The sequence below is a fragment of the Marmota flaviventris genome, chromosome 11 (assembly GCF_047511675.1).
Source record: "Marmota flaviventris isolate mMarFla1 chromosome 11, mMarFla1.hap1, whole genome shotgun sequence".
NCBI lineage: Eukaryota > Metazoa > Chordata > Mammalia > Rodentia > Sciuridae > Marmota > Marmota flaviventris.
Window position 1 is genome coordinate 37,131,502 of NC_092508.1, and position 13,826 is coordinate 37,145,327.

At 36.4% G+C, this 13,826-nt stretch overlaps 1 protein-coding gene across 1 annotated transcript in view; it reads right to left on the reverse strand.

Moving 5' to 3' along the window:
- Positions 1 to 13,826, reverse strand: part of Plcl1 (phospholipase C like 1 (inactive)) — a 339,038-nt gene that overhangs the window by 63,942 nt on the left and 261,270 nt on the right. The window contains exon 2 of the mRNA XM_027924999.2: positions 1,530 to 4,004. Within this exon, the coding sequence (XP_027780800.2) occupies positions 1,530 to 4,004 (2,475 nt within the window). The remainder of the gene's footprint in view (positions 1 to 1,529; positions 4,005 to 13,826) is intronic.

Sequence of the window (13,826 nt, forward strand, 5' to 3'; positions counted from 1 at the left end):
ATAACCAACTCTTTTTAATATATTGTCTAAATATATACTATATAAAGATATATTTTAATAAGTTTATAGAAATAAAATCTAATTCTAATATTTAAGGTTATATATAGAAATTACTCATAGCTAATCTAATACAAGTATTTACAATAACATTAAAGTTATATCTGAAAATGTTATATAGAAGATGCTGATATTTTGAGCCTATTTTTAAAAGAATGGCTAAGGCAACCCATCTCTAGTCAGATACTCACAATCTGACTATTTACATGTGATTTATGTACAATATTATTTTCCACCACTTTGGCTATTTAAAATCTATTTTGAGCCTATCCCAGAATGTCTCAGTGAAGTAATATAAAAATAAAGTTTTCACTGAGTCATGGGTTTTTAGTTCTACATCATGTGAATTGTAATGGGTTTTGGTATTAGGATTTAAAGTCTAACGTTGCTATTTATTAACTGTACTATTTGCGAAATCACTTAACCTCTTATTTATTTGCTATCTTGGAAGTAAGGATTTTTTGTGAGAATTATAATCAAAATGTTAGCTAAAGGAATAAACTGAATTAAATGATATTCACTATGCACACTGCAAGTAATTTATAAGTATTTGTTATTTGATTGCTTCTCAATAACCCTATCCTAGAATAAATATATTAAATAGTATGAAAAAAGTTCACAACTCTCTCTTATTATGTGCATTAGTGAACAGAAGGAAACCCATCCATTGAATTTCTTCATATTAAAGCTGGACAATTTCTATACACTCTCATTTAATTCTCCAAATAACCCTGGTGTATAAGCATAACTAATTTTCTTACCTTATACAGAGAAAACTGATGATCAGAGACTTGAAATAATTTTCTTAAGATCACAGGGATAGATTTAATCCAGAATCTATGTTCTTTAAATTAAGCCACCTTTCTAAGAGAAGGTTAATACCATCTTCAACAAGTTTAAGTGCTAAATATCTTTAGTATATAATAGAATTGATATGTGTTTGTTTTTTCTTGTGGAAAATAATTCATTATTGTTGTTATACATTTAAACATCTGAAACGATAAATCTAATAGGCCTTTCATTTGTTTTATATGACTTCAAGTTCTCTTCCAAACTCATATCTGTAAATATTTTACATATATACTTATAATTGCTATGGGTTTGTATATATAATATTTCATATATTACACATATTTTATATTCTAATTTTTCACCTTGTTTCCTGTATATATTCCCACATATCAATTCTATTATATACTAAAGATATTTAATATATAGAGAGCATTTGCTATATTGATACTGCATTAACTGACTTAGGTCAAGTCAAACATACCAGAGCACTTATAATTAGAAACAAAGGGTATATTTGCTTTATCACAGGCAGTATTTATAGTTTAGTGGTACACAGGCTTATACAACATTTGTGATCATTTTTTTTAAAATCATGTCATTAATAAAGCACAATGTTCACTGGCAAGAAAATAGTAGGGATAAGTAGGGAAGAACAAGAGAATTTGGGATTTTTCTCCTACCTGCATATTTTCTCTCATATCTATGGCTTCTCGTAAGGGATGCACTGCAATTTTGAAGATGTCATCTATGGTTTTAAGACCGATATTCCTGAGCATAGTATATTCTCGAACTTTCTTCCCCATTCTCACTGAAAGGCTGCGCTTCTGTGCCTTTCCTCCTCCACTTCGATTAGTTATTGCTATGTGGACAAAAAGGGTGACGTGCTCCATGATGTCACCCACAAAGGAGCGCAAGGGAACATGCCGATATCCAGGCTGCAAACATTCAAAGGGTATTGTATATTGTCCTATAAACTCATCCCCAATGTAGTCATCATCAAGGACAACAAAACGGATCATGGCTAGCTCAGGAAGGTTCACTTGAAACTCAAACGTTTCATCAAAAATAGGGTTATCACTGTTTTGCTGTACAGTTTTAGTTCTTTGTTCAGAGCAGTCTGCAGGAATTCCATGGATTTCTATACAAACATAGGGATCTATGACATCCCCTTTGGCACAAGCTCCCTTGGGCTTTGGGAAATTCTGACCGCTGATGATCTTGATGTGAAGAGCCAGAGGAGACACCCCAGGTACAATGCCCTTTGTATTTGCACTGAAGTAAGATATTTCATCTCGCATGACTGATGGCCTTAGAACATAACCACATCCTCCATTTTGAAGAAACCAGCCTGTGTGAAGATCCATCATTGGACCTGGAGTCTGAAAATTCATTGCTACAATCTGACAGCCACAATTCCAAAAGTCCTGTGGATTCAAGTTACTGGAATCGATCCTCATGGCACTTGGATATATTCTTGATAAGAACTTCTTGTTATAATTTACAAAATCCTCTGGATATTCATTTGCAATTCGGCTGGCCTCTGTCTCACTAAATGAGCAAATTTCCCAATAGTTTTGGCTTTTCATAGACACTTCAAAATCCCTGTACTGAACAGATTTACAAATAGATACCAAATCAGAGAGCTCCTTACAGAGCCAAATTTGTTTCTGCTCACCATTGTAATCTACTGACATCCTTCGAGACATTTCAGCTTCTTCATCTTCATCTGTTACTTCTCCTTCTAACACATCGGAATCAGAAGGCAATTTCTTTCCTTTCACAATGATCATTCTTTTTAGTTTTTCTGGTGATGGGAGGTAGGATTCTGATGGCAAAGGTGCTTCAGTATAGAGTTTATCGCCAAAGACTTTTTTCATCTGTTCAACCATTACCTTCTGCTGTGGTAGGGAGCAGTGATTCCCCAAGCAAAGAATGAGAGGGTACTCAGAAGCAACAAAGGCAAATTTATTTATCACCTCTATGACACTTCGAAAGGAGACGTGTGTTGTCATGTTGTTTCGATTACACAGGATTGGTTCATTGTCTGAACCATCACTTACATCCAGTTCAACACTTCGACAGCCCATTTTCAAAGCTCTAACATATCCATTGACATCAGCTGGTCCCCTGAACTGGTCTTCTATGAGATAGGTGTTATGAGAGGCATTGATATAGTAGTGAGATAAGGGTTGGGTCATATCTTGGGCAACCTTCTTTTGCTCAGGATCAAAAATGTCACACTCCGGTGACAATAAATACTGGGTAAAACCATCAATTGCAAGAAACCCTTTTTGGCGTCCCTCTTCAGAAAGTTCATATCTCTTAATGATGTCTAAGCACATATCCTCAGTGATATGGGCGACTCCTTGCTCAGCTTCTAAAAAAAGCATTAGGTCATTAGCATCCAAAAATTCTTTGTTTTTAGATATCTGTACAAGTAAGAAATATACTTCTGGCCTGGTGCAAAGTTCACAAAAAGCTTCACAAAATTCCTCTTCTGTCACTCGGGTGGTTAGTTTTTCTTTGCTTTTCTGGATTTCTTTAAACTTTAACCTGATCTTGGATTCCTTCAGGGTAGGGTTGAGCTGTTTTATTAACTCTACAGAGGTGTCTTCCAACATAATCCCATTCCCATCAACATCTGCCGCTTCAAACACCGTTTTCAACCACATGAACCTTGGAGTGTTCTGGTTGCCCTCCACAAAATCAAGGGGTTGCTTACTACGAGAAACCAGGTATCGTAACCCAGACACCCAGATGTTTGCTACATCTGCTGAATTGGCAACTAAGTCCAGAGACTCGTAGTTCTCCCCATGGAGTATAGAAAAAGCACAGTCCTCGCAAATCTGGTCAGCGAGGCCATTGTTCCTAAACGTTTCTGTGTTCTTGCCCAGTCTGATCTCTTTTATGGCAGAAATATCAAGCTTAGCTTTCTCAAGGTCCTTCTTGGATGGTTCCCAGCGAAGAGCTTGGAGGTCTGTGTCCAGAGTAAAGAAGCGGTTGTAGATGCGGGAGTTGGGCCGGACTTTCTTCAGTTCACAGCCGGCTTGCATGAAGCTGATGCAGTCATGTGCACTACTAATCTTCTTTTCCGATGGCATGCTGCTGAAGGATACTGTTTTCTTTCTTCCTCCACATTTTTGGTTTGAAGGATCCTGTAAAACAATTTTAGAAGAATCAATCACTCTCCTTTAGAAAACAGACAAATTCATTGTCATTCTACAGACTCCTCAAACTCCACTCAGACAGGGTGATTGCTTGAACAGAGGCCAGCCTAAAATTTACCTTTTTACTATTTTAGAAAAGAGAAATTGCAAAGAGAATTGATATTATTAGGCTCTAAAAGAAACTTCTTTTTCAAATACCCGTGTGTCCTTTGAATCAAAATCAAGTATTAAGTACAAATCACTGTTATTTATTTGAGCAGATTTCTTAAGAATCTCTACCAACAGGACATCAAACTTCACCCATTCAGACTAGTACATCTTAAGTAGGTAAAATATGTCTCGTGGCTGTTTCCTTCTTGAGAGTATTTAGGCTTCCTTGTCTATTATCCTTCCTAATATATATACCCAGTCTTCTGAATATTCATAAGTACAGGATGATAGATTTCATCTCAGTCTTCTGTCACTGACAATTCATTTACATTGACCATCTGATCAATACCATTTAAAATTGAATACTTATTTTCATGTCCTCTGTTTAGACTATACACTCAATTGAACAATACTCCCCAATACATTATTGATTCAAATTGTTCTCCTAGTAACAAATTTCCCATAAAGCACCTTAATTCATGTTTACAGTACCCAGTTGTACAAGCACACCAGAGAGGTAGTGAAGAGTCTGAAGGGTATTGTCTGTTCTTAAGGCAAAAGTAACTTGTCTCAAGTGGTGATTGTTCCACTCACTAGATATCTAATGTTGAGTAAGTCTTGGAATGTAATTTCTGCTTTTCAAATGGAAATTAGTAATCCTTACATATAATAAAGTGTTATTAGGCAACTCAAAATAGAAAATACTCATGATTATTCTCTGTAAACTCTTATGTGCTTATAAGATGTATTCTTTTGGAAGGGAGCAAAGTAGGTCTTCATATACCTGCCACTATAGCACCATCAGCAGACACTGGCTAGGATATTGGGAGTTAGCAAGAAGTTAATTCATTCTCGACTTCTGACTATTCTTCAGCGATAAATTGAAAATATTTTTAGAACAGCCACATGATATTACCTGTTTCCAACACCAAAAAGTATGACAAGCATAACCAAAGTGGTCTGGGCCATCTCCTTCACTAGCATTCTTTTAAAACAGGATAGAATCTCTTCTCTGGGCATTATTTCATTGGTATTGCCCTTAATCCTGCCTATCCGATGATTCAAGAAAGGCAGGGTGATTTATTATTCAATTGGTTAAAACCCTGCTTGTGAAAAGGAAACACAATTTGCATTAGTTATGGGATGTTGATGGGATGATTTATTAACTAAACTATGTATCAGATCTTCAAGTGACAAGATATAAATTACCCAATTTAGATTACAGAATATTGCCTCTTGGTGCCCCAGCATTTGACAACTTAGCTCTTGTTTTTCCATAGATTTGCTATTTTTAATTATCCCACAGTAGTCAATTTCCTCATCCTTAAGTTAAAAAACAACTATAAATCTTCAGCTGCTTATACATGCATGCTCTATTAGGACACATTAAATTTGTCACGACCTACACACGCAGAAATATCAGATGCTGTGTGTATTTTTCCACACCATCAAAGCAGACACCTAATGGCACTGCTGAGATGGGATTAATCTACCAAGTAAAACAAAGAAGGAAACTGTGAATTGCGATGGTAAATTTGACTGTGACACAGCTTTTAAAACTAACCACTTAACTTGCCATTTATGCTAATGAGAAAGAATTTTAAAAATATTTTTATGTAAGAAGATCGTGTTCCAAATAGAATTATTGTCAGCAGAGTCATAAAGCCTCCGGTAGTTCCTAACAAACCAACAATGGGTTGCTAGTGCTTCCCTAAATGCACATATGGCTCCTCGGTTCCTAGCACCCCATTGCACTAGCCTTCTCCACTGTCTGACACTCTGCTCTTGACTCAGGCACTGCTTACTTATGAGAACAAAACTTCTGCTCTTGCAATAGATTTCTCTTATAAGCCTCTCTTCTTTGTGATGATATCTCCTTAAATCAACACTTACCCTCCTAATAAGATAAGCCTTCAAAAGATAAATGTTTTGTATCAAGTCTGTGAAAGAATCTACCTGCCCCATGAAGCTTATTGCTTATTGCTTGCCTTGACCTACAATTCCTACATAATATAAAACTTATCCCAAAATGCCTTAAAATGGGAATCCGTGGAAAACATACAATTCTTAAGTTATCATCTCACAAAGGACAAAATCCAAAGTTATTACAAGCCACCAAATGAGTTAAAAACTGGCCAAAGCATGTGTGAACAAGTAATTAGCTAGTCTGCTGATGACTGGAGCCAAGAGTATATTAAAATATGCTGGAAATGGTTCAGAACTCTGATATTTCTCTAGTTTGGGATTCAAAGCAATCATACATCTATTCTCTTGATAGTTACACTATACCCTGGCTTTGACAGGTTAGGAAGAGATAGATGGAAATGGTGTTTCCGTGGACAGAAAGATGGAAGACCCCAAACCTCCTTCTTCACAACCACATCCTCCTTGCCAGAACACCTGCACCCTACACCTGTATGCCCCTCAAGAAGCTTGTGGCAGATTTGTGGTATGGAAGGGACTGTTAAGGTAAAGAGACTGAAAAAATAAAGTATCGGTGTCAGGATGACCTTAGGCCAGAGCCTAAGCAACTCCATTTTAAAAACTCCAGTTTGAAAACTCCAGTCTCATTAGGCACACCTAACAGAACCCTCCAGTATAGCCTCAGACAAGTTACTTCCTCTCACCCTGATAAACAGAGTGAAGCCTCTGACAGGCTGTCCTCGCCTGGTAAGAGGAAAAGGCGAGAAGATCAGGGTGGAGACCACCAGATCAGGTGTTTCTGACCTCAGGTTAAATGATGTCATGGAGAAATCCAGTGGTAGCTGATAAGGACTGAAAGGGGGGTCAAAAGCCTCAAAATTTAGTATAAACAGTAGAGCTAATAAACAGGGATTCAGCCAGCAGAAACAAAGATGCACTCGAGCCTGATGAGGAACTGGACTGACATCCCATCACTTGTCATAGTTTTTCCTGATCCTCAGCATGATCCTCAAGGCTCTCAAACTCTATGGCCTCGTCTGGACCTTGGGGAGAGCCACAACTTCTCCCTACAACCCTCTCCTCAACCGGTCGTCCACTCCACACCAGGAAAGAACTGCCTTGGTTCCAGACCTGATCTCCGGGGTCTGAGTGAATGTGCATCTGCTGGACTTAAATACTAAGGCTTAAGACTTTTGATCTGACATTTGAACTTAGCATACAGAGGGAGTGTCTGCCATTAGCCTGTCATGATTAAGTGTGTTTGCAGTGCTTAGAATTAATCTAGAATTGTTTGCTGTGAATTGATTATGTCTATTGCAGTGCTTAGCATTAAGGATGGTTGTTTTCTTGATTAAGAACCTATAGACTGAAATTGTATTGAGTAATTTGAGTGAATAAAGCATTGAAAGGGACAGAAGTACATGGGCATTCTTTATTTCTCCCCCTCGACTGCATACATCACAATTTTGCCCCCTTGCGACAGTTGGTTATAGATCTTCCTTGTTAATAAATACAAAAAAAATAAATGAGAGTAGATCCATTGCAAGTACTACATATTGGGTAGAGGGATACTTTGGACATGTTCCAAGAGAGACTAGGTTTATTATCAGTTCAGGTGTGCTCTCTAAGTTTCTAGCTAATTAGACGTTTGAATTGATTCCAATGGTCATGACATCATCTTGGTGATTTTTTATAAAGTAAGAAATTTTTCAATTTTTTTCAAACTAACTTTCCTCACTCTGAATGAAAGTGATAGCCCATCCCCTGCCCTCACTCCTTCCCTGGAATTTCCCCTAGAGCCGTGCACAAGAAAAACACTTCATATTAGGATGAGTAGCACATTCGGATGCCTTTGTCCCCTCAGTTCATGTTTGGCCTCATGTCCTAGTGGAGTACAAGAATTAGTCAGATAGCAAACTCAATCCTTTCTATTCTTATCAGTCTGTGTTTAAGTTTTCAAAGTATCATTTCCCACCAAGGGATAATGTTTAAACAAGTTAAAAAAATAAAACAAATTTAACACACTGATTTTATATTATTACTGAACATCTTCAGATAATATTTCACACTTTGGGTCTATTAAATTAAATTAATATTTAAAAGAACTTAATCATCAGAATCAAGAAAAGTCTCATAAACTATTTGTTATGGTTTGGATATGAGGTATCCTCCAAAATCTCATGTGTGAGACAATGCAAGAAGGCTTAGAGGAGAAGTGATTGGGTTCTGAGAGCCTTAACCCAATCAGTGAATTAATAGAAACTGAAGGCAGATAGGGTGGGGCTATTGGGGGTGGGTCCTTGGGGGCGTGTCTTTGGGGTATATATTTTGTATCCAGAGAATGGAATCTTTGTTTCCTAATCATCATGTGAACCACTTCCATTCATCACACTCTTCTGCCATGATATTCTGCCTCAGCTTGAGTCTGGAGGAATGGAGCCAGCTGTCTATGGAAAACCTCTGAAACTGTGAGACCCCCAAATTAACTTTTCCTCCTTTAATTATTCTTATCAGGTCTTTTAGTTATAGGAGTGAAAATGCTAACTAAAACACTAAAGCAAGAGACAAATGTTTTACTCATTTGTTAAAATAAGACCAGACATTGATTCATATATCAGCACTATTTCTAGTAAAATCAGTCTATATTTATATGTGTGTGTTTATTTATTTATTTATTTTTATTTTTTTATTTTTTGGGGTACTGGGGATTTAACTCAGGGGCACTCGACCACTGAACCACATCCACAGCCCTATTTTGTATTTTATTTAGAGACAGGGTCTTGCTGAGTTGCTTAACACCTCACTTTTGCTGGCTTTGAACTTGTGATCCTCCTGCCTCAGCCTCCTGAGCCACGGGGATTACAGGTGTGCACAAACATGTCCAGTTCATCATGTTATCATTTTTAGTATATTCATACTCTCATGCTATGAGGGCTGATTTTTAATCTTAGGAATCATTTTAAATTTTTAGGGTAAAATGGCCAAATACTCTTCTAATTTTTTTTCATTATTTTCTACAACATGGTTGTTTATCCACTATTAGTAATAGAATACCAATAATGATTAAATGAGACTCCTTATTAAATAACAATAAAGATTTTCAGCTGTTTAAACATATTATTAAACCAAGATTGAAAAAATATTTACATAAGCTAAATTAATAAACCTGCTTCTATAAATTCCCGTTGACATTTGCTATCTGAGACTAATGATGTTGGACATGCTGCAAATCCCCTAACAAAACCCAACAAACAAAATTATTTTTCTTCACAACACTCTGATAAGCCCCAGAGAAACTGTTCATTCAGCACAAGCACAACTTTGGGTCTCATTCAAGAAAATAATAACTTATTTCATAATAATTTCAGGGGAAAAGTATACTAAAATAACAAAAATGTGAATCCACTTAATGCTATACAAGTGTACATTTAAAATCAGTTAACGTGGTAAATTTTATGTTTTGCGTTCTTTAGTACACACACACATTCAAGTATACTGAAACATTAAGCAAATATTAAAAGGAGTAAAAGAAATACCATGCTCAAGTTTTCCTACCTCTGACTTGATGAGCATGTTTAAACATCTGTAATGTCATCACATATTCTTTTTATTGTTTGGCAAGTTCTTTTTAAGTAAGGAGTTCTTAGATGATTCTTTGCTAAAAACAGAGCAAATTTAGAAAATCTTAAAGAACAGAAATCAAAAACACCAGTTGTCAAGTTCTGATTAGAAGAAATCTTAGTTTCATGAGACAAATCTCATGAGATAGAAACATCACCAATTGAGATATGAAATATCAGAGGAGGTGACACTGAAAGAGGAACTAAGTTTACTTTCAGCTGTGATAGATTTTAGATGACTCTGGGCCGTCTAGGTGGAGATATCCAGCCAGTAGTCAAAGCTCCAAGCTTTGAGAACCGCTGACAGCAAAGGGTTCCAAGAGAGAAGCAGAGCAGCCACAAAGTCCTGTGGTGGGAACAAAGGCCAGAATGGCTGTGGTATAATGAGCAAGGGATAGATTGGCTCCAAATGAGACTGGATCAACAAGCAGAATCAGGGAGTCATAATCCAGGGAGGACTATTTAAAAAAATGGTGGCTTTACTGACTCAGATTGGTGATTAAAGAATAGAATTCAGTCCTGACACATACATTTTCCTTGTCCTGTGTACTTATGCCCAGATACACACCTAAGTTTGGCAATTAGTGTAAAGAAAATCTATCCTTCCACACAAGGCCTAACACCTCACACAAAAATCAAGGAGCTGGGGGGAAATGGGATCATCACTGTGCCCATGGCCTTCAAGTTTCAGATAAGGGACAGTTGCAATGGTACAATCATACCATTAATTCCACATTGATATTTCCAAAGTTATTTTTCTATGCTGACCTCTAATTACTTAATACAGAGTTCCAAACAGGTGATGCAACTTAGTTATGGTTAACAACATATGACCATCCAATGTCTCTGTGGACATCCTGATATCACCAATGAAAAGTAGCTGAAACCTGACACAACTCTGTGGGTCAGGACTCTCCCTGATGACTCCTTAAGTTGAACTGATAAGAAGATGAATAGCTATTTTGTTATCTATAAACAACACATTCATTCTTTACACTGTAAGTCAACAGAAGTAAAGGCAATGCGACTTAATGGAATACACTAAAGCCTTCTTTAAGAATGTAACATCATCCCAAAATAAATACTGTGATGGGGGAGATACTAATTAAAATATAGGTAGTTGGTAGTCCTCTAAATGTTGCATGTCTTCTCTTAAATAATTCTGTCTTGAAAGCAAAAAATAATAATAATTGATGTTATACAACCAGCTGGGAATGGAGTATAGAAAGAACATTTCAGGGTGGTTTCCCAGTACCATTGATTTGTTAAATGGGGAATGCTTCCCTGGTACTATATCTCACTGCAATCATTAGGAAATGACACTCTGACTAGAAGTGATTATCTCTAGCTCCTCTGTGTGATATCTATCTATTTAGGCTGACTCTTAGCATACATATCCTGTGTTATTTCAAATGCCATATTCACTGGTGCAAAATTCACTGTGCCTCTACTAGGTGCTATGCCTCTCACAAGTGATTTGTTCTTTAATAAATCACAAATCCCAACACTAATGCTGCCAGGAATAAATGCTTCCTCTGCATCGCTCTTTTTTAAAAAAAATTTTTGTAGCTGTAGATGAATGGCATGCCTTTATTTTGTTTGTTTATATGTGGTGCTGAGGATTGAACCCAGTGCCTCACATGTGCTAGGCAAGCGCTCTGCCACTGAGCCACCACCCAGTCCTGCATCACTCTTTTAATGTAGGGCTTTTTACAGCTGATAAAATTATTAAATTGAATAATGACAAAATCATCAAATTTAATAATTAGAGGAAATTGTATAAAGAATGTGTCTAAGTAAACAACAAAAATAGCTTTAAATAACGTTAAGGATATTTGTGAACTAAAACCACAAAGGAAAATAAAAAGCTGGTGAGGCATATTAAAAAGTACTAGAGTAATTACATGTACTTAAGTGAGATCTTTAGCATGAAGGCTATTATTGAGATACTTAAAACCATACAGCTATCAAATAAAGTACTGAAGTGTTCCAAACTTATACATATGATCTTAGGAAAAATAATTTTTAACGCTTTGTCATTTAACAAGAAAATGAAAGTAACTTCCACATGGAGCTTCGCTGGAAAAGATTTTATGTCATGGAAAAGATCTTAAATTAGGCAGCTCTATCTGGGACTCCGACTATTCCGATATATACTAGAAAGACCTTGCTACCAACAGAGCAGGTACCTTTCAGAGCTTGCTGCAGGGATCCAGAAGATGGCATCCTTGGGTTGGGGCACACCACCACCATCCTGTTCCCATGCTCACAGGGCAACCGCTGATTGACTGGAAAGCATAGCTTTAACCAGAATGGCACTAGATTTTCATAAACTAACAGTTCTCTAATGCCCCCTAACATAATTAGAAGAGTAAAATCAGCCTTACAAGCTACCTTCTATCATTGCCATTTTTAAGAAATTTTTAGTTATAGATGAACACAATATCTTTATTTTGTCTATTTATTTTTATGTGGTGCTGAGGATCGGATCCAGTGCCTTATATGTGCAAGGCAAGCGCTCTGCACTGAGCCACAACTCCAGTCCTATCATTGCCACTTTTAAGGTAAGATTATTTTATCCTCCTCTAGACCATGTTTGTCCCAGTTTAGACTACTATTTGGGGTTGAAAATTTTAAAACAAATGGAAAGAAAGAAACACAAATAAATGGTAAGAATAATAATAAAGGATACCAAAATATCTTCTTGAGTCCCAAATTAGGCAACACTATATACTCATTTATATTTGCGAAATGCTATTTATTGAATATCTGCAAACTACTTTAATGTTTATTCAACAACAAGGAGTAAAGGTGAGAACTATCCCCCTTCTTCTATATTCATTCATCTCTATGATGCATTTGAGAAACAAGACTATTAAAAATATAATGAAAATTACTGAGTTTTCAATATAGATCAACCCTTACAGGTAGAATCAAAGTCTATTGCACTTATATGATTTTTTTCTTTTCTCAAAAGAAAAATTAATTCCATGGACATGAGGGGACCTGGCTAGAAGAAACAAGGTAGATGACAGCTTTGGAAGCTAATGTCTCCAGATACCCGATTTATTCCATTGTTCATTGATTTCTGCCATTTCTATTTTCCCCACAGCATTAGGAAACAAAGCCTGCAATTGTTTATTGTGAAACCTCACTGACCAGTAGGCTTTCTATTCTCTACTCTTCTTTCTTCTCAAGTCCATAAGCATAGTTACTCTTTTATGGTATTACTGCTTTTATGGAAAAGACCTTAATTCTCACTCTGATCTTACCAATCTCCTTTTGCATCTTTCACAGTCCACTACCCAGAACACATTTATGAGACATTAACACCCCATTTCCAGTCAACTTGACCTTTTTCACAGATCCAACTGCTACATGCTATGTATACTTTTGTTAGTACTGTGCCTTAGCAGCACCAATATGAACAAAATGTGGGAGACATCAGAAAAGCTCATCTGACAATTATTCATTGGCTTCTGAGGCGTGACTTGCTGCTACCTGTCCTGTTCCTCCAAGACAGATGTCCTCCTCATGCTCAAAACACTGCATTTAAAATTAATCGGTAGCCTGTGCCACTCTTAGCAGAGGTGCCAAGAACCAAGTGGGCTTGGAGACTGAGATATGATTGTGTCCTTCCTCAGGAGACCCCTGCACAGCAGGACACATGAATCCTGAGCCAGCACTGACTTTATTGTTGCTGGTATGAGGATTAATTGGAGGTGACTTTTTATGGAAAACAGAATGTCATGTCTCTTTTAAAAAGTCCATAATGATGAATATATAACTGCATATTTTAATACCTACATTGCTAATATATATCTTTTGATGCATTATTATAGAGATTAAATGTAAGACTTAAATTATTTCATAGGTATGAATATATAACATAATGCTTAATTAGAGCCTTTATCAGAAATTGATAGGTAGGCCTTAAAATCTAGGCATAATTTTACTTTTCATTCTAAATAATGTTACATATTTAATAAAATACTTTTAAAAATCAAAATATCACAGGAATGAAACATTATTAAATAGAGTTCATTTTACAAATGTTTCTGAGAAAATATTCCATTTCCCTCTATATGCTAAATAGCTAATTCACAGAATAGTTTCC